Source organism: Podarcis pityusensis (assembly GCF_964106645.2).
Source record: "Podarcis pityusensis genome assembly, chromosome: 13".
Lineage (NCBI taxonomy): Eukaryota > Metazoa > Chordata > Lepidosauria > Squamata > Lacertidae > Podarcis > Podarcis pityusensis.
Genome location: NC_138038.1, coordinates 11,944,200 through 11,967,981, shown reverse-complemented (window position 1 = coordinate 11,967,981; position 23,782 = coordinate 11,944,200). Strand labels below are relative to the sequence as shown.

Below are 23,782 nucleotides of genomic sequence, written 5' to 3'. Positions count from 1 at the left end.
TAAATGGGCACAAGCTGTGGGCTTCATGCATCTTCTAGAGACACTGGAAGGCTTTTGCAGAACACCTAGCTGAACCTAAAGGAAACAAACCATTTCCTGCACCTGCCAGCAAATCCCAAATCCTCTAGTGGTTTGCTTGCAGTCTGCTACACCATTTTAGCCAAACCCAAGTAAATACAGGGATAAGAATACTCCAGACTTTTTGGCCTAGAAAAAAGGCAAGTAAGAGGTAGCATGATAGAAATTTTTATATATATAAAAGGAAATAAAACAGGCTTCCTCAACCTCAGCCTTCCAGCTGTTTTTGGCCTACAACACCCATGGTCCCTAGCTAGCAGGACCAGTGGTCAGGGATGATGGGAACTGTAGTCTCAAAACATCTGGAGGGCTGAGGTTGAGGAAGCCTGAAATAAAATTTTACACAGCGTGTAGAAATGTGGATAGAAAAAGGGCTTTCTCCCTCTCTCATAGCTCTAGGGCATTCAGTGAAGCTGAATGTTAGAAGAAAAGGCAAAGGGTAAAGGACCCATTAATGGTTAAATCCAGTCAAAGGCAACTATGGGGTGTGGAGCTCGTCTCGCTTTCAGGCCAAGGGAGCCGGAGTTTGAAGCTTTCCGGGTCAAGTGGCCAGCAGGACTAAGCCGCTTCTGGCACAACGGAACACCGTGACGGAAACCAGAGCGCATGGAAATGCCGTTGGATGAAAGTACCACATTTTTCGCCCTATAGGACGCACCGTCCCATAAGGCGCACCTAGTTTTTTGGGGGGGAAATAAAGGGGGGGATTATTTTCCCCCCAGGCGCGGGGCTGGGGCGGGGGAAGCCCGAGCTTCCCCCGACCCCAGCCCCCAAACAGGCAGCTCTCTGCAAGCCGTGGGAGCCCAGCTTGCGGAGAGGTCCGCAAAGCCTGGATGCGCTGAGCTCAGCGCGCGCAGGCTTCAGCATGCAGGCAACTCTCCGCAAGCAGCGGGAGCCGGGCGCTGGGCTCCCGTGGCTTGCGGAGAGCTGCGCAAAGCCTGGAGAGCGAGAGGGGTCGGTGCGCACCGACCCCTCTCGCTCTCCAGGCTTCAGCGAAAGCCTGCATTCGCCCCATAGGACGCACACACATTTCCCCTTCATTTTTGGAGGGGAAAAAGTGCGTCCTATAGGGCAAAAAATACGGTACTTCTATGGGAAGCATGTAGTTAAACTGGAACTTGCTCCCACAGGAGGCAGAGATGGCCACCAGGCCTTTAAAAAGAATTAGACAAATTCATAGGGGAGAGGGCTATTGATGGCCGCTAGCCAGAATGGCTATGCTCTGCCTTCCAGAGATGGAGGCACCAATGTTTCCGAATGCCAGTTGCTGGAAACCACAGAAGGGTACCACCACAATATGCCGGGGCAGACCTACATCAGGAACAGCCATCATCTTCTGGGTGACAATGTTGTCTAGAATGAAGGAGAAGGCCACTTGGTCGTCATCATCCAGTAGGGGGTTAATTGCCTTTTCCAAACGAGCCAGTTTATCTTCCTTCTGAAAGGGGCACAAAAGTACAGAAATGCGCACAGATTCACAGCATACTCCTTTATAACACACACCCCCAAAAATTGGCTGTACACTAGAAAGGAGAACCTCACTGGCAGAGTTCAATCCTTGGCATTTCCAGGTAGAATTGGGTATGTCTCCCCCTGGAGAGTGGCTTTCACTGTGAGCAGTCCTGCGTTGGTCACAAAGCCACAAGCAATCTCTCCCTCCCTCCACACCCTGACTTGCCTCTTTTAATTTTTGGTCACAGAGGTCCAGCATTGCTTGAGAGATCTGTGTCAAAGAGTGCTTTGGGCCTGCAAACACATGAAATAAAAAAATTAAGGTCTTGTATGTGTGTGTGTGTGTATATATATATATATAATGTTCATAAATGTACCAACCAAGCGCATACATAGATATGTGGACCACATGTCTGGAGCAGCACAGGAAGACCACCCTGAAACCATTTTGACTCCTCAACTGACCAAATGTTTTCTCTGCAAGGAGGGAGGGGGTGGAGGAGCCTTCCCATTGTTTCAGGAATTGGGTAATCACCATCTAAAAGGAATGGGCAGACTACCAGGAAAGGCAATCAGATAAGGCATTATCAGATAACCTGGCAGGAAAAAACAATAACATTCAAATTTCTGTTGTAGACCACCTTTTCTGTGATGTAGGTATGATGTTTGTGGGGGGTGGTCTTGGGTTACCCCCCTTCTGTGATGTATGTATGTTGTATAGCGGGGTGGTCTTGAGCTCCAGGGCAGGGAATTTAAAATGTCTATATAAGGGCAGGCACACCTTGGTTGTGGGTCCTCCTCCTCTCTCCTGCGGGTGAGGGGAGCACCCTGTTGCAACAGCTCAATAAAGATCAGGCTTACAAGCTGCTTTGCTTCTCAATATTCTCTGGTTGGCCACTTATTTTCTCTGACCGATGGAGAACCTGCAAAGGACTCTAATAGGGCTCTGGTGTCCCCCATAAGGGAATAAGGGCAGATTTTTGTTTATTACACACACAACAGAAACATTTATTGTGGGGTGCCGCTGTTGCGAGCTGCCTTGAGAGCCTTGCTAGGTTGAAAGGAGAATTAGAAGTTTAAGATTCCATATGGCTAGGTTAGTCGCATCTCCCAGTGGCATGGAGAGCTAACTCAGACTCATCAAGAGTCTCAGGGAGCAGACTCTCCCCTTTTGCAACCAGCTGGTGTCCCCCAGGTGTTTTGGAACTGCAACTCCCATCAGCCCAAGCCAGTAAGGTCTGGGACTGATGGGAGTTGTAGTCCAAAAGATCTGGGAGGGCATCAGATTGGCAAAGGCTGCCCTTTGGTGGGAGGGAGACTGAGAAGCAACAGGCAAAGCAAGCTGCTGGGAGATCACAGAACCAAAGAAAAGGAGGAGGTATCACAGCTCTTCCTAAGTAGTCCAGAAGGACTAGTTCAGTTCTAACTGAAAATCACCCGAGGCAACGTAGGTGCCGATCCTGCTGATAAATCGGACAAGGAGAGGAAAGGAAATCAGCCACACCGAGAGAAGAGGAAAACCAGGAAACTGCAGGAAAGAAATATGCTGGCAAGCTACAAATATGTAAGGCTGTCAGTCAAGGAAACAGCTGGACACCTAATGAAGATAGGACAAATACCATATTTTTCACTCTGTAGGACGCACCGGACCATAGGAGGGGGAGAACAGGGGGGAAAAAATTCTTGTTCTCCCCCTCTAAAACAAGGTGCATTCAAGGTGCATTCACCCAAAGCCTCCTGAGCGCAGCGGGAGTTACCGCTGCGCTCTGGAGGCTTCAGGCGGCTACCTTGGAAGCCTGGAGAGCAAGAGGGGTTGGTGCGCACTGATCCCTCTTGCTCTCCAGGCTTCAGTGAAGGCAACCCAAAGCCTCTGGAGCGTGGCCGGGAGTTCCCACTGGGCTCCGGAGGCTTCAGGTTCCTTTCAACCTGCTCTTTGGGGCTGGCAGCGCTTCCCCCACCGCCAGCCCCAAAGAGCAGGTCGGGGAACATTGCCCCCCGAGCTTGTGGGGCTGGTGGGGGGGGGAAGCGCTGCTTTCCCCCACCGCCAGCCTCAAAGATCCCTGAAGCCTTTGGAGTGCAGCGTGAGGTCCTGCTGCGCTCCAAAGGCTTGAGGCTTCGGGGACAGCGTTTGTAGCCTCCGCAGGGCAGCGGGGTGAAGGCACCCCGCTGCCCTGCGGAGGCTTTGCGCAGCTAACCCCAAGCTAGAACAGTGAGACGGAGCGCTGCGCAGCACTCCGTCTCCCTGTTCTGGCTTTGGGCTTAGCTGCGCAGGCTGCATTCGCTCTATAGGACGCACACACACTTCCCCTTAATTTTTGGAGGGGAAAAGTGCGTCTTATAGAGAGAAAAATACGGCACTTTAAAGCATAAAATGGGTTGCAATGTAAAGCAGGTGAACATCAGAAGGAATTTCCTTGGTCCCAGGCAGCCTTACAAATGAATAGTTAAAAGCCACCCTTTGCCTCCTCAGGAAGAGCATCAGGTCACTGCCCCAGTTGCCACGACTAGTGTTTTAAGGCTGGGACACTTCATGCAAGGAGCTCAGGAGAAGAGAAGTGTTTATTTCATTTTTTAAAAAAAGAAAAGAAAACTAATTAACCATCACCATTGTATGTGGCACTGTTCTTCACGATCAGCTCCACCTGCTCCCGGAATTCTTCGCGGGATGGGTAAAGGCGTTTGCGGACGTTTTCTCGCAAGGTCTGCAGGTCCATTGGCTTCGTGATGATCTTGTAATAATCTTTGACGACCTTCCCGTTAACAGGCTGGTGGAAGGGATATGTCTGAGAGAAGCAGGGGAAAACCCGAAAGGAAGGTGAGCTTCCCTTTTGCATCTTTGCACACCACTTTCCCTTAAGGTATCAGGGCTGCGTACAGCAACATAAAAGCATTAAAAACCCATTAAAAGCATTGCTTGCCAGGCAGAGGGCAGAAAACAGCCCGCCTGCCCCAAAAGGCTACCAGAGCCATTCCAAGCAGGCATCCTCCCTATGAGAAACGTTTTACACCATAGCTGTAAACGTTTCCCTTTTCTTGTGAGGAATCCTATTTGGAATAAGGGAATTTCCCTTAAAAAAAGGGAAACGTTGACAGCTTTGTTTTACACATTTCACCTTCGAGGTGAAAATCACCTTGTTTCACCTTGTTTTTCTTCACCTTGTTTTTCTTACGTATTTCGTGTTCTCATTTTCTACTTTTACATTGTGAACCACCCTGCATTCTTTGGACAAAGGGCAGTTTGGACACCCTATAGAAAATCTCCTACAAAACCCTGTACAAAAAATCTCATAAATCAGGTTTTCTGTTGTTCCCATCCAACCAAGGAGCTGGTCCTCCCGATACCTGGGAAGCAAAGAGCCGCCTTGCCTCTGCACGCAACATTCAACGAGAAGAGGCCAAAATCAAACCCCGCAGGGAAAGAGGTCTTACATTGGGAAGATCTCGCATCTCATTGATAATGCTTTCCAGGATAGAGGACAGAGTCACCATGGGGTCGGTGCGACGCCGGTGGATGGATTTGTGAGGCCGCTGAAAGAGACAGAAGCGATGCATTAAAAGACCCTTCCAAGGTTTGCACAAAGATCTTGACAAAGAGCATCGCCAAGCATTCAGCTGGTCTCTGCTTTTTAAGGGAGGGATTGCCCCCTAGCTGTGGCCAGCTTGCAGCCTACTGGCCCTCTGACCGAGGCTTGAAGTATGTCCTTGTGTCCCTGGCAACCGTCTCCCAGACTGACCGTGGGCAGGGGGAAGGAACACGAGAATCAGGGAAGGGCTCACGTTCAAGTAGTCGCAATGAACTGTGGTCCCGACGCGCCGTTTCTTCTTCGGTGGGAGCTGCTGTTTCGGGAACTTCAGCACTAAAGACTTCCTGCGAACTTCATCCGCGCTGCAGGGAGAGAGGAGAGAGACGCGAGCTGTAGCCTGCACCCCCTTTTCCTTTGGTGCGTCTAGCCGCCACTCTGGAAGGGACTGAGTTGACCACAAAGAGCACAGCAAGAAGCCCGTTTACTCTTTCAGTGGGTCTAGTCTGGGGTCAAAGGAGCTGTAAATTGAAGATCTGTAATCCCACCACGGGTCAGCTCACAAAGCAGCCTGCTGTATCCTTAAGGTGCTACCAATTCTACCTTGTGCATCAGTCAGTTGCTGCTCCTGCTGCTCTTAGTAATTGACATTTAGTGACTTGCTATGAGCAGTTGCGTGGTTATTTTTAAAGGATTACCGTATTTTTCGCTCTATAGGACGCACCCGAGCAAAGGACGCACCTAGTTTTTAGAGGAGGAAAACAAGTAAAAAATATTCTGAATCAAATCAGTGTTGGAGCTGAAGGGGGAAGCCCGGGGTTTCCCCATAAAGCCCCGGCATCCCCAAGCTAGAACAGTGAGATGCTGCACAGCGTTCCGTCTCCCTGTTCTGGCTTCGAGGACAGCCTTTCAAGCCTCCCCAGGGCAGTGGGGTGCCTTCACCCCGCTGCCCTGCAGAGGCTTTGCGCAGCTAACCCCCAAAGCCTTTGGAGCGCAGCGTGAGGTCCCGCTGCACTCCAAAGGCTTCAGGCAGCTATCCCTGAAGCCTGGAGAGCAAGAGGGGTCGGTGTGCATCGACCCCTCTCGCTCTCCAGGCTTCAGCAAAAGCAACGCGTAGCCTCCGGAGCACGGAGGGAGCGCTCCCTCTGCGCTTTGGAGGATTCGCGTTGCTTTCGCTGAAACCAAAGAGCCTGCATTCGCGCCATAGGACGCACACACATTTCCCCTTCATTTTTGGAGGGGAAGTGCGTCCTATAGAGCGAAAAATACGGTATGTTATTTTATGGGTGTTTTGGACTCTTTTTACTTAACCTTGCTGTTTAACTGCCTTGCACCCTGTGCAATGGGTGGTATGTGAGCCATCTCTTCAATAATCCAATGGCCTTCTCTTTTTGGGAACAGCCGTGCCAAACAGACCCATGAGGCATCTTCGCTGATGATCTTTGGGCATCGGCATTTCTTTTCTGCAACGCTCCTGACTGGCGGGTCACACCATTTCATGGTTTTACCGTTTACGGATTCATTGCTGAGCAAAATGTTTGAGCTCGATCAGGCATAGGCCAACTCGACCCTCCCGGTGTTTTTGGCCTACAACTCCCATGATCCCTAGCTAACAGGACCCGTGGTCAGGAATGATGGGAATTGTAGTCCCAAAACATCTGGAGGGCTGAGTTTGCCTATGCCTGAGCTGGATGATCTAAAAGACCTCTTCCGACTAAGTACTACTTGGAGCAGATCCACTAAAATTAATGAGCCTAAATTAGGCATATTCATTCTTTGGGTCTGCTCTGGATTATGATGAACACAGGACACAACCCTGTTATTCTACTTAGGGCAGTTACCTGCGTGCCCAAAAGGGTGCCAGAAAGGAGCAGGGCAGAAGCAGAACGGGGAAATCCCCACTTACTGCAAAGGAACCCCAGGGTAAGTGGCTTCCGCAGGGGAGCCGCAGAAAGAATGATTGGTCAAGGGAGATGTGGACTCAAAAAGGTTAAAAACCACTGGCATAGGAGAAAGTTTTTGCTCCTCTCTGGTAACAGTAGAAATTGTGGCCATTCAATGAAGCTGAATGGTGGGAGATTTGGCATTTATTCCTGCAACGCATAGTTAAAATATGGAACTTGCTCCCACAGGAGACCGTATGACGGTGGTGCTCTGTCAATGGCTACAAACCACAATGGATATGACCAGTAATGCTTCTGAATAAAAGGTAAGGTAAAGGGATCCCTGACCATTAGGTCCAGTCGCAGACGACTCTGGGGTTGCGGCGTTCATCTCGCTTTATTGGCCGAGGGATCCAGCATACAGCTTCCGGGTCATGTGGCCAGCATGACTAAGCCACTTCTGGCGAACCAGAGCAGCACACGGAAACGCCATTTACCTTCCCGCCAGAGCGGTACCAATTTATCTACTTGCACTTTGACGTGCTTTCAAACTGCTAGGTTGGCAGGAGCAGGGACCGAGCAACGGGAGCTCACCCCGTCACGGGGATTCGAACCGCCGACCTTCTGATCAGCAAGTCCTAGGCTCTGTGGTTTAACCCACAGTGCCACCCGCGTCCCCTATGCTTCTGAATGCTAGTTGCTAAAGATCAGAGGAGGAGAGAAGTGCTCTTGCACTTGGGGGCTTCCCACAGACTTTTGGGTCCCCACTGTGAGATTAGGATGCTTGGACTAGATGGGCTATGGCCCTGATCCAGAAGACTCCCCTATCTGTGAGATGATGTCAAACGCCTCTCACCTCTCGATGAGCTGCTTCCCCAAGACAATCTTGGTCCCCTCCACTTTGATCAGCTCCTCGTTATCGTTGGGGATGACGGTCTTCTCCAGCTCCTCCTCCTGCTCCTCCGTCATGGCAACAGGGTTGGAGGGCGGAGCGTTGGTTTGGTAGTAGAGGGGGCAGAATTTGTTGGTCCGCATGTGGCCAATGGCCCCGCAAGCGCCACACTTTAACTGCAAGCAAAAGCAATGGGGTGACGGCTTGACTCCAGAAGCAAAAAAAAGGGGGGGAGATTTCTCAAGGGACACAGGCAGGGCTTTCATCAACTGCACCACCAGTAACACAGAAGCAGCTTAAAGCTAAATTGTGTACATACTAAGTTGCATAGCTGCAGAATCCAGATTTAGGGGAAGGAAATCCCAGATAGGTAGCCATGTAGCTAAAAAAATTAAAGAGTCCTGCGGCACACTTAAAGACTAACAAATTTATTATGCTGTCATCTTTTGTGGATTCAAGATCACCCTGTCAGTGGCATGGAGTTCTTAGCTGGGAGGTAGATAAAGGAGAGACTTTTAAGGTGGGAGCCGAATGGCAAGGAGATGCAAAAAACTAGTCTGTGATAAACTAGAGTTGAAACTTATTAAAATTTCTGCTTTCTTACTGCCAACTTTCACCTAATGCTTTTGACAAAGGGGGTTTGTGCCCACAATATTTTATGCCTTAATAAAATGTGTTAGTCTTAAGGTGCCACAGTAAAAAAAATTTTAGCTGCATGGCTACCATTCTGGGATTTAAAAAAAAAAATATATGAATTCTGCAGCTATGCAATCTAAATTCAACAAAGTCTCTCAACTAAGCTGGGCTACACATTTCCTTCCTTGCAGAATTTATGCTGCTCCTGCAAGACTTTGAGGAGGGGGCAAGAACAGGATAGCACCACCAAGCACCACCTGTTAAGGCCCACACTCTGGTTTCTGAGATGCTGCCACACATGCTTACTTTTCTTCCACAAACACAACAGCTGGTTAAAGTAAAGGGACGCCTGACCATTAGGTCCAGTCGCGGACGACTCTGGGGTTGCGGCGCTCATCTCGCTTTATTGGCCGAGGGAGCTGGCGTACAGCTTCCAGATCATGTGGCCAGCCTGACTAAACCGCTTCTGGTGAACCAGAGCGGCACATGGAAACGCTGTTTACCTTCCCGCCGGAGCAGTACCTATTTATCTACTTGCCCTTTGATGTGCTTTCAAACTGCTAGGTTGGCAGGAGCAGGGAATGAGCAACGGGAGCTCACCCCATCGCGGGGATTCGAACAGCCAACCTTCTGATTGGCAAGCCCTAGGCTCTGTAGTTTAACCCATAGCACCACCTGCGTCCCTATTTTAAAATTTAAAGACCACAAGAGAAGGACCCAGAGGCAGCCAAAGTTTTCAAGAGAGACAGCTTACCTTAAGATCTGTCCGCTCCTTCATCTTCTTGGGCTTCTTCTCAGGAGGACCCTTCAGCTTCTCCTTCTCTTGGTTTCGTTTGAGCCGCCGCAGCTGCTCCTGGATCCGGCGCCTCTCTTTCCGCATCTCCTCCCGGTGCTGCTCGTCAAAGAGGGCAAACTTCCGGCTGGAAACACAAAGGCGAGGGACTTTGATGTTGCAGGACTCAAACTCCCATCATCCAGACAATTGGCTCTGCTGGCAAGCCCTGATGGGAGCTGTGTATAGCCAGCAGCTTCCAGATGACCACAGGTTTCCCTGGCCTAACAGTAGGGCCGGCCACTAAGCATTAAAGCACACAGATAAACAAAAACTAGGCATATGGGCTTTTCAGATGTTGCTGGACTACAGCTCCCATCATCCTTGACCACTGGCTATGCCGGCTAGGGCTGATGGGATTTGGAGTCCAACAACATCTGATGGGGCCACAGGTTCCTCGCCTCTGGACTACAATGTTGGCTGCTGCCCGATTTGATTCACTCTGCCTGACTCCTTGTGCTGGTTCCATATTTTCTTATTTGCTATATCCCACCCATGTGTATTTTTAAAAAAAATTTCCACGTAGAAAAAGGCACAAAGGCAGGATGCAACTTTTTTTAAAAGGAACAAATATTGACACACTGCACGTTTTCTGGCCTCTCGCCGCTCTCCTTTGGCAAGGAGATTCCCACCCTACCGACATGTCACTCCCAAGAGGAAAGCAGCGTCTCTGGAATGCCCTTACATGAACTCGTCGTCCTTGGTTGTCCGTATCCTGCTGTAGGCATCGATGACTGCGGGCTTGCGGACCGTCTCGCACCTCACGTACTCCTTCCCGTCCTCGTCGCGGAAAGTGCGGTAGATTTTCAAGCGGCGGCCTGTGGCGGAGGAGTTCAGGCTGGTCACAGAAGCTGTGTCGTCATCTTTGTGAGACCCTCCCAGGCTGCCAGGGGTGGAGGCTGCAAGGAAAAACACGGGCTGCGTTGCCGAGGGGACAAGCCAAGGCGGTGAGTTCTCCATGCGGAAACCGAAATGCCTAGTGTCTCCAGTATCCAATGGGAAGGGGCAAAGGCAGACCTCGGGACTGGACGTCCAGCAGAGAACACACAGGGACCGCCCCCCCCCCCATTAAACCATGCACCTTTTAAGCAATGTGCACCCTAGGAGAGAACCTTCAGCAAGCTCTCGTTCCCACTGTCCAAGTTCCCTTTCTCTATAAGCCTTAAATGCCCAAAGACCTAAATACTATGTCCCTTATACACTGCCCACCATCTGAAGAAGCCCTCTGGACTATCCCAGTGTTATGTGGCATTTGTTTAGTTTCTCTGTGTACACACACATGCACAAAACAGAAAGAGAGAGAGAGCTATACAGTGGTATCTCGGGTTACATATGCTTCAGGTTACAGACTCCGCTAACCCAGAAATAGTACCTCGGGTTAAGAACTTTGCTTCAGGATGAGAACAGAAATCGTGCTCCGGCAGCGCCGCGGCAGCAGGAGGCCCCATTAGCTAAAGTGGTGCTTCAGGTTAAGAACAGTTTCAGGTTAAGAACGGACCTCCGGAACAAATTAAGTACTTAACCCGAGGTACCGCTATATATAGCTATAGCTATATCTGGACGTTGGTGGCCCTGTGGTCTAAACCACTGAACCTAGGGGTTGCCGATCAGAAGGTTGGTGGTTCGAATCCCCGCAACGGGGTGGGCTCCTGTTGCTCGGTCCCAGCTCCTGCCAACCCAGCAGTTCAAAAGCACACTAGTGCAAGTAGATAAATAGGTGCCACTGCGACGGGAAGGTAAACGGCATCTCCGTTTCGGCAGAAGCAGCTTAGTCATGCTGGCCACATGACCTGGAAAAACTGTCTGCGGACAAACGTCGGCTTCCTCAGCCAGTAAAGCAAGATGAGCACCGCAACCCCAGAGTCGTCCGCGACTGGACTTAACTGTCAGGGGTCCTTTACCTTTACTTTATATCTGGACCACAACTCCCATCATCCCTGAGCATTGGGCCATACTGGCAAAGGATGCTGGGAGTTGGAGTCCAAGAACACCAGGAATGCCACAGCTGCTGCTGCTGCGTTAAGACTATAGCTGGATCCCAGAGCTGCCCCCTATCTGGGGACCTTCCTGCCCCTGCCAGGCACTCACAGAGCCCTTTCTTGTCCTTCCTGTCTTTCTTGCCCCTCTCCTTCTCGTTGATGCTGTCCTCTCCCATCAGCATCCTCTGCAGTTCCTTCCGCTCCTGCTCCTCCCTCTCCCGCGACAGCTGGGAGCTGGTCTTCTTGTTCTGGAGCATGTTCTCAATGTTCTTCCCCATCTCCTCAAAGTCGCTGTCCTCCGCAGAGCTGCTGTCGGTGTCCGTGGATAAGATCTCCGTAGACTCTAGGACCCTGAAGAAGAAAACCACCACCGGGGTCAACCTCTTTGGGTTTGTAGCATGTAAGGCACTGGGCCGCAAACAGGAGGGCGGAAACACAAGCATCGCAGCGGCTTTCAAGGAGTCACAACCACAGAGCCCTGGTGACTCTCCTACACACACTAGGACACCGAAAGCGGCCTAAAGCATAGCCAGAACAGACACTTTGGCACCCTATTTGCAAAATTTAACAATTCCAAAATACAGTGGTGCCTCGCAAGATGAAATTAATCCGTTCCGCGAGTCTCTTCGTCTTGCGGTTTTTTCGTCTTGCGAAGCACGGCTATTAACGGCTTAGCGGCTTTAAGAAAAAGGAAACAAACTTGCTAGAACTCGCAAGACGTTTCGTCTTGCGAAGCAAGCCCATAGGGAAATTCGTCTTGCGGAACGACTCAAAAAACGGAAAACCCTTTTGTCTAGCGAGTTTTTCGTCTTGCGAGGCATTCGTCTTGCGGGGCACCACTGTACAGACGCGCCTTCACTTTTGCAAGAATGAATATACTGCCTTCGGCTGTACTTGAGGGTCGATTTCAAAAACTTCCACTGGAAAAACAGTTATGTCCATGTGGACACTGATTGAGTCAGTGGCTCACCTGCTTCTGGTCGGCACTCTTCGTAAAGATTTGAGGAGTGAGGTTATCACCCCTCTATTATTGTCCATGCTGGGTCATTCAACCATTGCTACTGCGTCCTTTCTTTTAAAAGACCAAGACCCTGCTCAGCGGGGCCCCAGTCCTGCCACTCACCACCTGGCCTAGGGCGGGGCCTGACGGGCTCCATAAAGGACTGCTGCCGCTGCTGCTGGACAGGGAGGGCTCCGTTTTTGGTTTTTTGGTTTTAAATTGCTGTTATTTTTTACCTATGTCATTTTAAACTGTGATACTTTTGGTTTTTTGGTTTTAAATTGCTGTTATTTTTTACCTATGTCATTATTAATGCTGTATTCTTAGTTTTAGATTTTTATTTATGTGGAAATTGTTTTCCATTTGGTTGTGTATTTTTTTTTATGTGATTTATTTATTATGACCTTTGTAATTAAGTAAATCTTGTCATGTTGTAAGCCGCCTTGAGCATTGTTTTTAACTGTGGAGAGGCGGCATACAAATAAAATAATGATGATGATGATGATGATCAGGCGTCAGCAAAAACTGCAAGGTTTTTAGTGGCAGCAATTAGAATAAGATCTATTATTGGATTATTGATGTAAACCTCCAATATGTATTTTGCATAGTTAAATTTTTACCTCTGTCTTTAGCACATTTTTTTTTATTGCCGTGGCTAGTGGCTGGTGCAAATAAAGGTTTTTCTGGTTCATAGTCAAGACACTGGTCCATCTATCTCAGGACTGACAACACTGACTGGTAGAAGGATGGGTAGGGGAAGCATGGCAGAAAAGGTCACATGCCCGTGGTACAGGCCAAAGAAACTCACTTGTTCTGCAGGTCAAAGATGCGCTGGCACTCCTCCTTGTACCTCTCCTGGTGCTCCGCCACGGAGAAGCGAGACCCGCGGGCAAATTTGCTCATCGGAGTTTCACCCGAGCGAGCCTGCTCCGTGGACATGGTGCGCACGACGTCGATCACCTCCCAGCGGGAGAGCTTCTTGATCTGCAGAGAGAGATTGGCTGAGTGAAAAAGACCGCTGAGGGGAGGGTCCGGGCACAAGCCTGAGATAGCGCCTACTCACCTCCTCCTCGGGAACGCCAAACTTGCGCAGAAGCTGCTTGGCGTTTTTGAGCGACAGGCGCCGCAGGTCCGCGTCCGTCCCGGTCACCGTCTTCTTCACCGGCTGGGGCTCCTTGTCGTCCTGCTTGAAGGAGAAGGAGAGCAGGACTCTTCCTGTCAGAGTCCCATCCAGTTACCCTCCCACTTCCCAGGCCTGGGCAAAGAGCTTGGGGAAGGAAACATGCTTCAGGACTGATAATAGTAATAATAATAATAATGATAATAATTTTTATTTATACCCCGCCCTCCCCAGCCAAGACCAGGCTCAGGGCGACTAACAACCGATATAAAAATGAATTGATTGAAATAGAACTTAAAAACAAGATTAAAATACAACATTGAAACATTAAAATTAAAATGCAGCCTCATTTCAATGGAAACTCAGCCACCTTCAAAGGAAACTAGCCACCTCCTTAACCTTAAAGGTAAAGGGACCCCTGACCATTAGGTCCAGTCATGGCCAACTCTGGGGTTGCGGCGCTCATCTCGCTTTATTGGCCAAGGGAGCCAGCACACAGCTTCCGGGTCATGTGGCCAGCATGACTAAGCCGCTTCTGGAGAACCAGAGCAGCGCACGGAAACGCCGTTTACCTTCCCACCGGAGCGGTACCTATTTATCTACTTGCACTTTGACGTGCTTTCAAACTGCTAGGTTGGCAGGAGCTGGGACTGAGCAACAGGAGCTCACCCCGTCGCGGGGATTCGAACCGCCGACCTTCTGATCGGCAAGCCCTAGGCTCTGTGGTTTAACCCACAGCACCACCCGCACCCCTCATAACATTATCTAACCCCTAACTACCTCAGGGGGCAGAATAGGAAAGCTCATCTTCTTCTCCCTTCCTCGCCGGCAAATCAGAGGAGGAAGCAAGAGAAAGAGGCGGCTCCTAAGCACCTGCCGCACAACCATGGGCCCTTGCTCCACACTTTTCTAACCTGGCCCTTCCACTTACTTTCTGCTGCGTTGGCTTGTTTGGGATCTTCACGTAGGAGAAGCCTTCTCCGCATCCCGTAGGGTCTGCCACTCCCGTCACTTCCAAGAGACATTTCCCCTTCATGGCTGCAATGAAGGCCCGTGTGGTGTTCCAGGGAGCTGTGCGGACCTGAGAGAAAGAGGGGGGGAAGCCATGTCACTCCAGGCCTGGGCAGCCGAGGCCGTGAGAATATATTATCTCCACCTGAGAACATTTACCACTTCCCCAGTGGCCTAGCACCCGTGGGCCCCTATTGCACCCTGGATACCACCAGTTGTACCTCATCATCTATCTTCATCTGGAAGTCCTCCTCGTTTTCTTCTTCTGGGGCAAAGAAGGATTTCTCTCCATAACCTGCGTCCTGAGGAAAGAGAGGGTTAGGAAGCAATTTTCTGAGTCATGTGGGACACCCCCATATGCCAGGTGAATGTCAGGAGCTGGAGTCAAGCGTAGGTCAGCCATGAAAAACAACAACAACCACGCTGTCTGTGCAGTTAACTCTTCATTCAAAGAAACCAAAACAGTGCAGGCCTAATGGTCCCAGTAAGACTAGATCTAGGCACATCAAAGAAGCGATTCAGTTAAATGCATTGTAGATTCATACAGGGAAATCCGGGGGGGAAAGACGGGACTCCACAACACCATCTGGTGTCAGTGTTATATCGCTTATACAATGCATATAGAACGCTTTTTCTTTGCCAATCTAGCTGAGTCCCAGGTCTTAATACAATGAGGCAGTCGCAAGAACTTCAAAGTCCCTGCCTTCCCACCACACTCTAAGGCTCCTCCTCTCCAGCGTCTTTCCCAAACTGCCTCTGCATACAACCAATTTCTACTCTGTTCTTTTCATTTATCTGCATGTTTTGGAAACCTGGGGGAATAGGAGCTGGTTGCAACAGGAGGGGGAGACTCCCTGGCTTCTTCAGCAGCTTGCCTCGACTTTGCTTTCCGCTCCTCAACAAACTGTCTCTGACCTGCTCTCTGTCCCACCTTCCTTCTCACTAAACTCGCTTGCCTCTTCAAGTTTCCAACACCACCTCCTCCCTGACCACTCATTGTCGCCCCACCACCATTCCCCTGGTTCTGAGCCTTCTTTCCCTTGGGGGCTCACAAACTAGTGCCACCCCCCCCCTGCATCTAGTCAGTCCACAACACTCCAGGGCAGACAGTTGAGGACACAGGATCATCTACTGCCTTGGGCTAGTCTACTTAACAAGAAATTTATTTACCGTATTGGCCTGAATATAAGCCACACTTTTTTTCCAAACTCCGATCATGAAACATTTAAGTGCGGCTTATATTCGAGACTCCCACCCCCCAGGAAGCAGTCCAGGAGCATAAGGCAACGGCGCCCAGCCCACCCACCCGCAGCTCCCAAGCCTCCAAATTTTACGGGTGCAGCTTATATTCAGGCCAATACGGTATTGTTTATTTAGGATGCGTTTAAGGTTTATTTGTTTACTGCATTTATATCCCTTTTTTTTCTCCAAGGAGCTCACAACAGCCCTGTGAGGTAGATTAGGTTGAGAGGCAGTGACTGGCCCAAGGTCACCTAATGAGCTGCATGGCTGAGAAGGGGATTTGAACCCGTTTCCCAGGTCCTAGTCTGACATTCTGACCACTGCACCACCACTGACCAGGTTCTGCAACATGTACTGTACTTTTCTGTGTATAAGACACCCCCATGAATAAGACGGTCCTATTTTGAGGGACTCAAATTTAAGAAAATGGGGGGAGATGGCTCTGAGTTGTTGAGCTTTTTTTAGGGGGGATTGCCAAAAATCACTCAACCGCATGCGGCGCAAAATCCAGCTCTCATCTGTCCCCTTGCCAACAGAACCTGCCAATCGCCTGCCCAACTGCCACAGCGTCACCCAATCAACACCAGCCCTTGAATAAATTTACAGAGTATATCAAAAATGTATGTGAGGACCAATTAACGCTTGTTGGCTTTCAAGAAGCTCTGTGAAAATGATTGATAGAAATGTTGCTTAAAAGAGATGATAAGACTAAGATTGTTAAAGCGCAATATAAATTTAAGAAATGCGAGTAATTGTGATAATATGGAAATTGTCAGATAGGCTGGGGGAAGTCTAAAAGAGGTAGATGTTAGAAATGGACGTAAAAAACGGATGGAATGTATATTGGAAACTGAATAAAAATTAATTATAGAAAAAAAAAACACCAGCCCTTGACGCAGCAACCAATCAAACGTCAACCCTATGCGCTATCCATGTATAAGACGACTCCCACTTTTTAGCATAATTTTTTAAAGAAAAAAAACCTAGTCTCATACACAGAAAAGTACGGTACTTTGCCTTTATGATTCTCCCACTGGTGGAGATTGGCAGGAGGAAGATGGCCGTGCAGTTCTCAAAATACCTTGCAAAGTGCAAAAGCAAGCAACCAAGAAGGACTGGGGAAATTCACAAAAGGCATAGGCTCACCTTCAAGCGCTGCTCAGCAGAGATCATGCTGTAATAGGCACAGCACTGCTCTGGAGACACCATCGCTCTGATCTCCTCTTCGGTGGGGAGTCGGAAATCTGGCTTTAGAACCCACCAGTTCGAGTCCATCCCTGAAAAAGGCAGGGGTCCCCAATAAGACAGGCTAGGAAATATTCCCTCCCTCCTCTCATAGTCCCAAGAGCAGGACCAGCAAGCAGACGAAATTTCAGATGTGGGAAGTGTCGGAAGGCATTGCAGTTACAGCACTCGTGGCAGAGACAAAACACAGGACCTTCTGCTGGCAATGAAGGCGCTTGAATGCCGAGATGTGGCCCCTTCTCAGAAAAACGATGCTACGCTCAGCGACTGGCCACCTCGGCAGAACGGGGCACCTGCCTGACACCGCGAAGTGAGCAAAGCCTACCTGTGCGCTTGAAGTCTGCGCAGAGCTTCAGCCGCTTGCGGATGCTGCTCTCTGAGTGGGAAGGAAAGGCCTTCTTAATATCCTCCATGCGGATCCTTCGGGGCCGGTCTCTGCTCTTCCAGAACAGGCGATATATGAAGACCTGGCAAGGAATCCCAAGGAACAGTATGAGTTACAAGCAGGGGCGTAGTGTGAGGCGGTGCAAGTAGGGGGGGGGTGAACCAGGCGACCCCCCAGTGAGGCCCAGCCCAGTGCTCCTCTCTGCCCACCAAGGGCCAAACTGGCCAGCTGGGGTTTCTCTATGTTGTGCATGACCTTTTGATTTGATTTGCTCAATTTTATTGTTTGCTTTTTTGGAAATTACTTTTTTAAGACAACAACAACAACAGTAGTCTCTAGCAAGTGAGCCAAACTGCAAGAGAGGACAAGTACTCTGAGGTTACTAGCCAATCTGATCTCAAGTATAAAGACCTTTTTTAAACTGCCTGCCCTCTTCCACAGGCCCATGTGTCACAGCTGAGAAAACACCAGTTGTATGTGCTAAACAACTTGCTAAAAAAAAAATTTCTTCTCTTCCCTGAGCTTGCCGCAGAGATAATTTGCACAAACCTGTAGAAAGTCTCGGATGTGAGTATTGGCCCGTTTAGAGTTGGGTCCAGGAACTTCAAAGAGAGGACATTCTTGTCCAACCACAAATATATCCACCAGCTCCCGGATGTAATAAGCTTGTCGCGTCCGGATAACTAAGAAGTCTGTTTCAGGCATCTTGTGAAGGTAGATCGGAGCCCGGAAGAGATTGTTTTCAAATGCCTGGTGAAAAGAAAAAGGGGCCGCCATTTGGTCAACTGCAAAAGCAGTCAGAGGAAGAAAAGGAATCTGCCATAACCTTACAGGCCAGTTTTAGTCCTGGAGATGCACTGGGATTATCCACCAAACCCAAGAGACAGTCGAGATAACACAACAGGCTCCAAGATGGGCAAGCACCACAAAAATATTTATATTCTGAATATAAGAGTCTGAAGTTCGCTACACAGCAAGTCATTTTCCATTCCCCAAAGGTGGCTGGTGTGCAAAAAAAATAGAAAGTGGAAGAACTGGTTGCTTGCCTGCATATGTTTTAAGTATACTCTCTGAAGCCACGGAACAGGTGGGGTACTGGATGCAGCCCATGGACGAGTCTGCCATGAACTGGGATGCCTTAATCAAATTGTTTTCCCACCCCCAGCCTCCAGCCTCTGCTGGTAGCTTGGGTAAGAAGCACCCATGCTCAAGAGACAAACTCCCTAGCCATGACTGAGTTCTGCATCACAACTTTACTTGTGTAAATCTGAGCGATTTAGCAGTAAACACTCCTGCCTCCTTAAGGGGTCTTCCAAAAGCTGCATTGTTTAGACAGGACTTTACATTTATTTATTTTTAACCTATCAGTACTTGCTATTTTTTTTAAAAAAAAATGAAGTTTTTGCCTGACACTTTCCCTGATTTTATTGTAATCTTGTATTTTGCATACTGCTCTCGTTATACTTTCAGGAAATGTGGATTATTAATACTGCAATAAATAATAAGCAAATGAATTCTGGATAGCTTCATTGGTACCGCATGAGGCTCTTAAATCGCAGGGTTGTGGGTTCAAGCCCCACACTGGGCAGAACGGTCTCAGCCCAGTATAAAGGAGCGTCTCCACCCCCATCGTTCACCAAGGTCCAGCTCCGAGGGCCCTCTGGCGGTTCCCTCACTGCGAGAAGTGAGGTTACAGGGAACCAGGCAGAGGGCCTTCTCAGTGGTGGCACCCGCCCTGTGGAATGCCCTCCCATCAGATGTCAAGGAAATAAACAACTATCTGACTTTTAGAAGACATCTGAAGGCAGCCCTGTTTAGGGAAGTTTTCTATGTTTGATGTTTTATCGGGTTTTTAATATTCTGTTGGGAGCTGCCCCAAATGGCTGGGAAAACCCAGCCAGATAGGTGGGGTATAAATTTATGATGATGATGATGACGATGAGATTCCTGCATTGTAGGAGTTTGGACTAGACAACCCTCGTGGTCCCTTCCAACTCTACAGTCCTATGATTCTATGAATTAATACTGCTGCTGCACACGAAATACCTGCATTGAGAAAGAGATGGGCAGACCTTAGAAAGGCCACCTGCTCAAGCAATTGCAGCTGGTGGTAATTCAAAGCACACACCAACTCCATCCTGATCCCCGCGCCCCCTGTAAAAGTCAAATCTCTCACCTGGAGCAGCTGGCCCGGATGAAGAGAGCCCAAGAACGGGGAGGTGTGGCAGTACACCGTCTCTCCGTATTTACAGTCTGGGGCACCAGGATCCTTGCCCGGTTTCTGCCAGGAAGGAAGGAAGACAGGATTAAGTCAGAAGGGCAGGTTCAAATTGCAGAAGCTGAAAACCCCGGCAGCCAAACCCCAGCGCACTCACCCGCTTGTAGTAGTTCTTGATCTTGGTTGCCATGCCGACCTGCATCATCAAGGGGGCGTTCTCCTCACTGTACTCGGCCAGGATGAGGTCGCCGTCCTTGCCAGTGAGGTCAGCAGGGGTGCGCATGAAGAACATCTCCCCGCCGCCAGAGGCTTGCCGCTCTTGTTCTCTCATCTGGGCGTGGAGCAAGGAGGAGGTTATCAAGGGACCAAAAGACAACGGAAACCCACACGCCAAGCGGGGGATCCCAGGAAGAGCAGGGAAGCCCCTCAAAGTGAAGAGCAGCCAAGGTGGCAGCTGTCAAAGTAGAACCAGGAAGTGGGAGGGCCTCACCTTGGCTTTCTTCTTTATGTGCTTCAGCAGCGGCTGCACCGGATGAGGGCCGGGCTGGGAAAGGGTCCCAAAGGAGTATTTCTTCAGGGGAGGCCGGTGAGCCTGGCGCAACTTCATGGGGCCCATGTGGGTGGGGAAGAAGGGCTGCCGGAGCTCCACCGCAGGGATTGAGTGCTGCACCAAAAAAAAGTACATGTGCGCCGTCACTCGGGGGCACAAAAATCAGGCCAGCTACAGGGACACCTCCCCATCCCAGAACAGGGAAATCCTGAGTCACAGGAAGAGAAGGGGCTGAGGGATGTGTCCGCCCAAAGGACCTGCTGCTATCTTTTTATATTATTCTTAAAGATTTTCTTGATTTACAAAAGTGTTTGCAATGTCTGTCTCTCGTATTTTTTTCCCCATGTAACATTTTTACAAATCAGTTTCATTTGTTGAGACATTAGGAAGAAAAGGGGGAAGAGGTTGGGGGGGGGGGAGATGGGTAGGGGTGGGGTCGGGTGGCGATGTTTCTATTTTACTTACTATATGTAGGGTTTGGTGTCAGTGTTGATTGTGCAGGTTCTCTGCTGTTCGCTTGTGTTCCTTTGGTGGTGAGAGAGGTTGGGGTTGGCCTAGGGTGTGGCTGTTCATTTGTGGTTGGCTGCGGTGGTCTTTGTTTTCATGTGTGAGTGGGGTGGGTAGGTGTTTTGGATCAGGTTAGCCATATTGATCTGTATGCTGTTGGTGGATTTTTGTCATTGTCTTGTTGGGCTGTGTATGTGACGGCGTCTTCTTCTATTTGTCCCCATGTCAGTTTCAGTTTATTGGTTAATTTTTCTAGTAAGGCTGTTTCCCATACTATTTGGTACCATTGGTCCATGCTTACTCCTGACAGGTCTCACCAGTGTCTGGCTATGATGCTTATGGCTGCTGAAAGTAGGTGGGTTATGAGTTCTTTGTGGTGTAAGTGGGCATTATTGTCTTGGAAGATGTTTAGTAAGGTCAATTCTGGGGTGATTTCTAATACTTGCTTGGTTATTTTACTTATTTCTTGTATGGCTGTTGTCCAGATCGTTGGATTTGGGGCACTCCCACCACATGTGGAGGTATGTGCCTGTGGAGGTGCACCCTCTCCAGAATTTTGGTGAGGTTCCTGGGCATATTAGCGCTAGTTTTCTTGGTGTTAGGTACCACGGACCTGCTGCTTTCTATAGCATGCAGAGCTTTGGGAAGAGGCCCTGCAAACTTCCAACCGAAAGCTGGGCCACCAGTTATACCTGCACAGGGCACCTTGTCCTACGACGAAGGCAGGGAACACCATTCGATGGCACATGGTTCTCAGAATGATGGAATTCTGAGAGATTGCATTTTGCATACTTAAATGCACACATGGAAATGGAGAGAGTTGCCCATACTGGTTCTAACCTGGATGATGTTGCCTCCAAAGGTTCCACGAAGCCCCTGCTGCTTTGGATAGTAAAATTCGTCATTTGAGAGGTTCCAGGGATCCTTCACCTCCGGCTGAGACATATTCTAGAGTTGCAACACAGGGAAGCAAGAGTCAGAATTCGTCTTCTGTTCATCATTCTTATGTGGGGGGGGACGGGACCTGAGCCATTCCCACAAACCTGCTGAGTCTCTTCCTTAATGACTCCCGTCTTGCCCAGGAGAATCCGGCTCTTCTTTAGAGAAGACTCTTTCTTGCTCTCTTTGGAAGGAGAGTTCAATGTCATCTCTTCCTTCTCATCAGGAATTTCTAGGAAGGAACATACAAGAGAATGGATTCTGAATGCTTGCCTGCAGATATCTGCAGCACCACTTCAAATACATAAAAGAACTCCAGTGGTGGTCAGGTGTCTTTGTCATCTCCACGTCTGTGACAGTGTTCACTGCTGGAAGATAAAAGTACTGTCCATTTTAGCTGTCTGTCAGCTCCTCTGTTCTGCAGGCAGCTGATACCAGTGGGAGACAGTATTGTGCTTCTTTGAGAGTGTGCTAAGCAGTCAATATCCTGCTCAGTGCTAGACTAGAAGCTTACACAAATGGTCAACATGCAATGGCTTGAATTTCTGTGGTAGATTTATTTACCATGTATTATTCTCTTATGGACCTTCTTATCTAACCTTTCATTTGAGCACCTGATTAGCTCAGAGATAGCAAGGCTCCTTATTTTTCCCTTAAGTAACACTTTGACATAAATGTCAACACAGTCAAAGGAATGTATTGCACCTGTTTTTATAAAGCAAACGAGTTTTTAGCCACAAATGTAATTTAAAAGGATATTTCCATTTCAGGGGAAAAAATACATAAAAGAAGGCCATTTGAATGCAGGGCTTATAATCATCAATCTCGTTTAGGTACCTATTTGGACATGAAACTATTTATAGTAACCTATGATTTTAACCCGGGATTGATGGAATATTCTTTCTTTTAATACCATTTAACAGTATTTTTATTCTGTTACATTTGCAAAATTATTATTTTTTAAATGGCCTGATTTTTTAAAAATAGCCATTAAACTTAAAACTATCAGAGATTATGGGGATTTTTAAGCCTGAGGCAACGGTTCCTCCCTATGGGATCTTTTATATAACAGCTTACCTCACTCCCTACTTCTGCAATTTAAGCCCCACTGCTCATTACAGTATAGAAATAGCTACAGTGCAAATTTAAATAAGGGGGGGGGGAGGCAGTTAACTGTCATGGTTGCTGCAAAAGAACCTTGGCAATTACAGTTTACTGAAAGTTCTGTAAGAGATCCTCAGGCTCCTCATATTAACTACAATTGCCAGAATTCATTAGGAGAGGTAGTTTCCTGGGAGATAGAAAAGGCACGAGCTTCACCGCCCTTGGACAGGTGGTTGCTGAGGAAAAAATTTCCCTCAGCCCACCTAAATTTTTCACCTTGAAGCCCAGTTACAAAATCACCATGCTTCAGAAAGCCAGAGATCTTTTCTCTCCAACCACTAGTAGGCCCAAAGGGAAAGCACAATGGTTCTGTGGACATACCAAGGATTATATTTTCATCATTTGGGTCAAGAGTCAGAACGGGTGGGGTCAATACTTTCTCCATCGCCTCGTCATCCCAGATGATGTTGTCCTCCCAGCGGCCATAAACCAGCTCTTCGTTGTCAATGGGGAAAATAGAATACCACGGCTTGTCTTCATCCAGAGATGCTGCAGCAACACAACATACGACACATCTCTCTATTTCTGGAATACTAGGATACCGTCAAGTTCCACTTCCCCCAAACGAGGCCAGCCACCCTCTCCAAAAGGCAGACCCCACCCCACAGAATACCACCAGAAGAGACCAACTCCAGACTCTGCCATTACGAGACAAGGAGGAAGAGCACATTGTCAATGGAGAATGGCTCCAGGTGGAGATCTTGTGTGGAATCAATGCTGCTCGTTTAACACAAGGTTTTTGCACCGTCCGCAAGACATAGGTAAAGGTAAAGGGACCCCTGACCGGTAGGTCCAGTCGCAGACGACTCTGGGGTTGCGGTGCTCATCTTGCTTTATTGGCCGAGGGAGCCGGCGTACAGCTTCCGGGTCATGTGGCCAGCATGACTAAGCCCCTTCTGGCGAACCAGAGCAGCGCACGGAAATGCCGTTTACCTTCCCACTGGAGCAGTACCTATTTATCTACTTGCACTTTGATGTGCTTTCGAACTGCTAGGTTGGCAGGAGCAGGGACCGAGCAACAGGAGCTCACCCCGTTGCAGGGATTCGAACTGCCAACCTTCTGATCGGCAAGTCCTAGGCTCTGTGGTTTAACCCACAGCGCCACCCGCATCCCTCCTTAACCCTTGT

General features: G+C 49.0%; 1 protein-coding gene across 6 annotated transcripts in view; it reads right to left on the bottom strand.

Annotated features, from left to right (window-relative positions):
- Positions 1–23,782, bottom strand: part of LOC308460298 (transcription initiation factor TFIID subunit 1) — a 52,082-nt gene that overhangs the window by 12,639 nt on the left and 15,661 nt on the right. For 3 of the 6 annotated variants that reach the window (XM_080976449.1, XM_080976446.1, XM_080976447.1), the window contains exons 10-31: positions 22,976–23,143; positions 21,595–21,722; positions 21,392–21,499; positions 19,985–20,158; positions 19,652–19,825; positions 19,453–19,557; positions 17,826–18,026; positions 17,217–17,358; positions 16,793–16,923; positions 14,626–14,706; positions 14,325–14,474; positions 13,337–13,456; positions 13,082–13,257; positions 11,383–11,624; positions 9,980–10,193; positions 9,217–9,382; positions 7,791–8,002; positions 5,308–5,416; positions 4,960–5,058; positions 4,136–4,313; positions 1,757–1,824; positions 1,394–1,516 (exon numbers count right to left, since the gene is read on the bottom strand). In XM_080976449.1, the coding sequence (XP_080832575.1) occupies positions 1,394–1,516; positions 1,757–1,824; positions 4,136–4,313; positions 4,960–5,058; positions 5,308–5,416; positions 7,791–8,002; positions 9,217–9,382; positions 9,980–10,193; positions 11,383–11,624; positions 13,082–13,257; positions 13,337–13,456; positions 14,325–14,474; positions 14,626–14,706; positions 16,793–16,923; positions 17,217–17,358; positions 17,826–18,026; positions 19,453–19,557; positions 19,652–19,825; positions 19,985–20,158; positions 21,392–21,499; positions 21,595–21,722; positions 22,976–23,143 (3,269 nt within the window). Of the gene's footprint in view, positions 1–1,393; positions 1,517–1,756; positions 1,825–4,135; positions 4,314–4,959; positions 5,059–5,307; positions 5,417–7,790; positions 8,003–9,216; positions 9,383–9,979; positions 10,194–11,382; positions 11,625–13,081; positions 13,258–13,336; positions 13,460–14,324; positions 14,475–14,625; positions 14,707–16,792; positions 16,924–17,216; positions 17,359–17,825; positions 18,027–19,452; positions 19,558–19,651; positions 19,826–19,984; positions 20,159–21,391; positions 21,500–21,594; positions 21,723–22,975; positions 23,144–23,782 lie in introns of all 6 variants that reach the window. The other 3 variants (XM_080976444.1, XM_080976448.1, XM_080976445.1) reach the window with 1 other exon arrangement.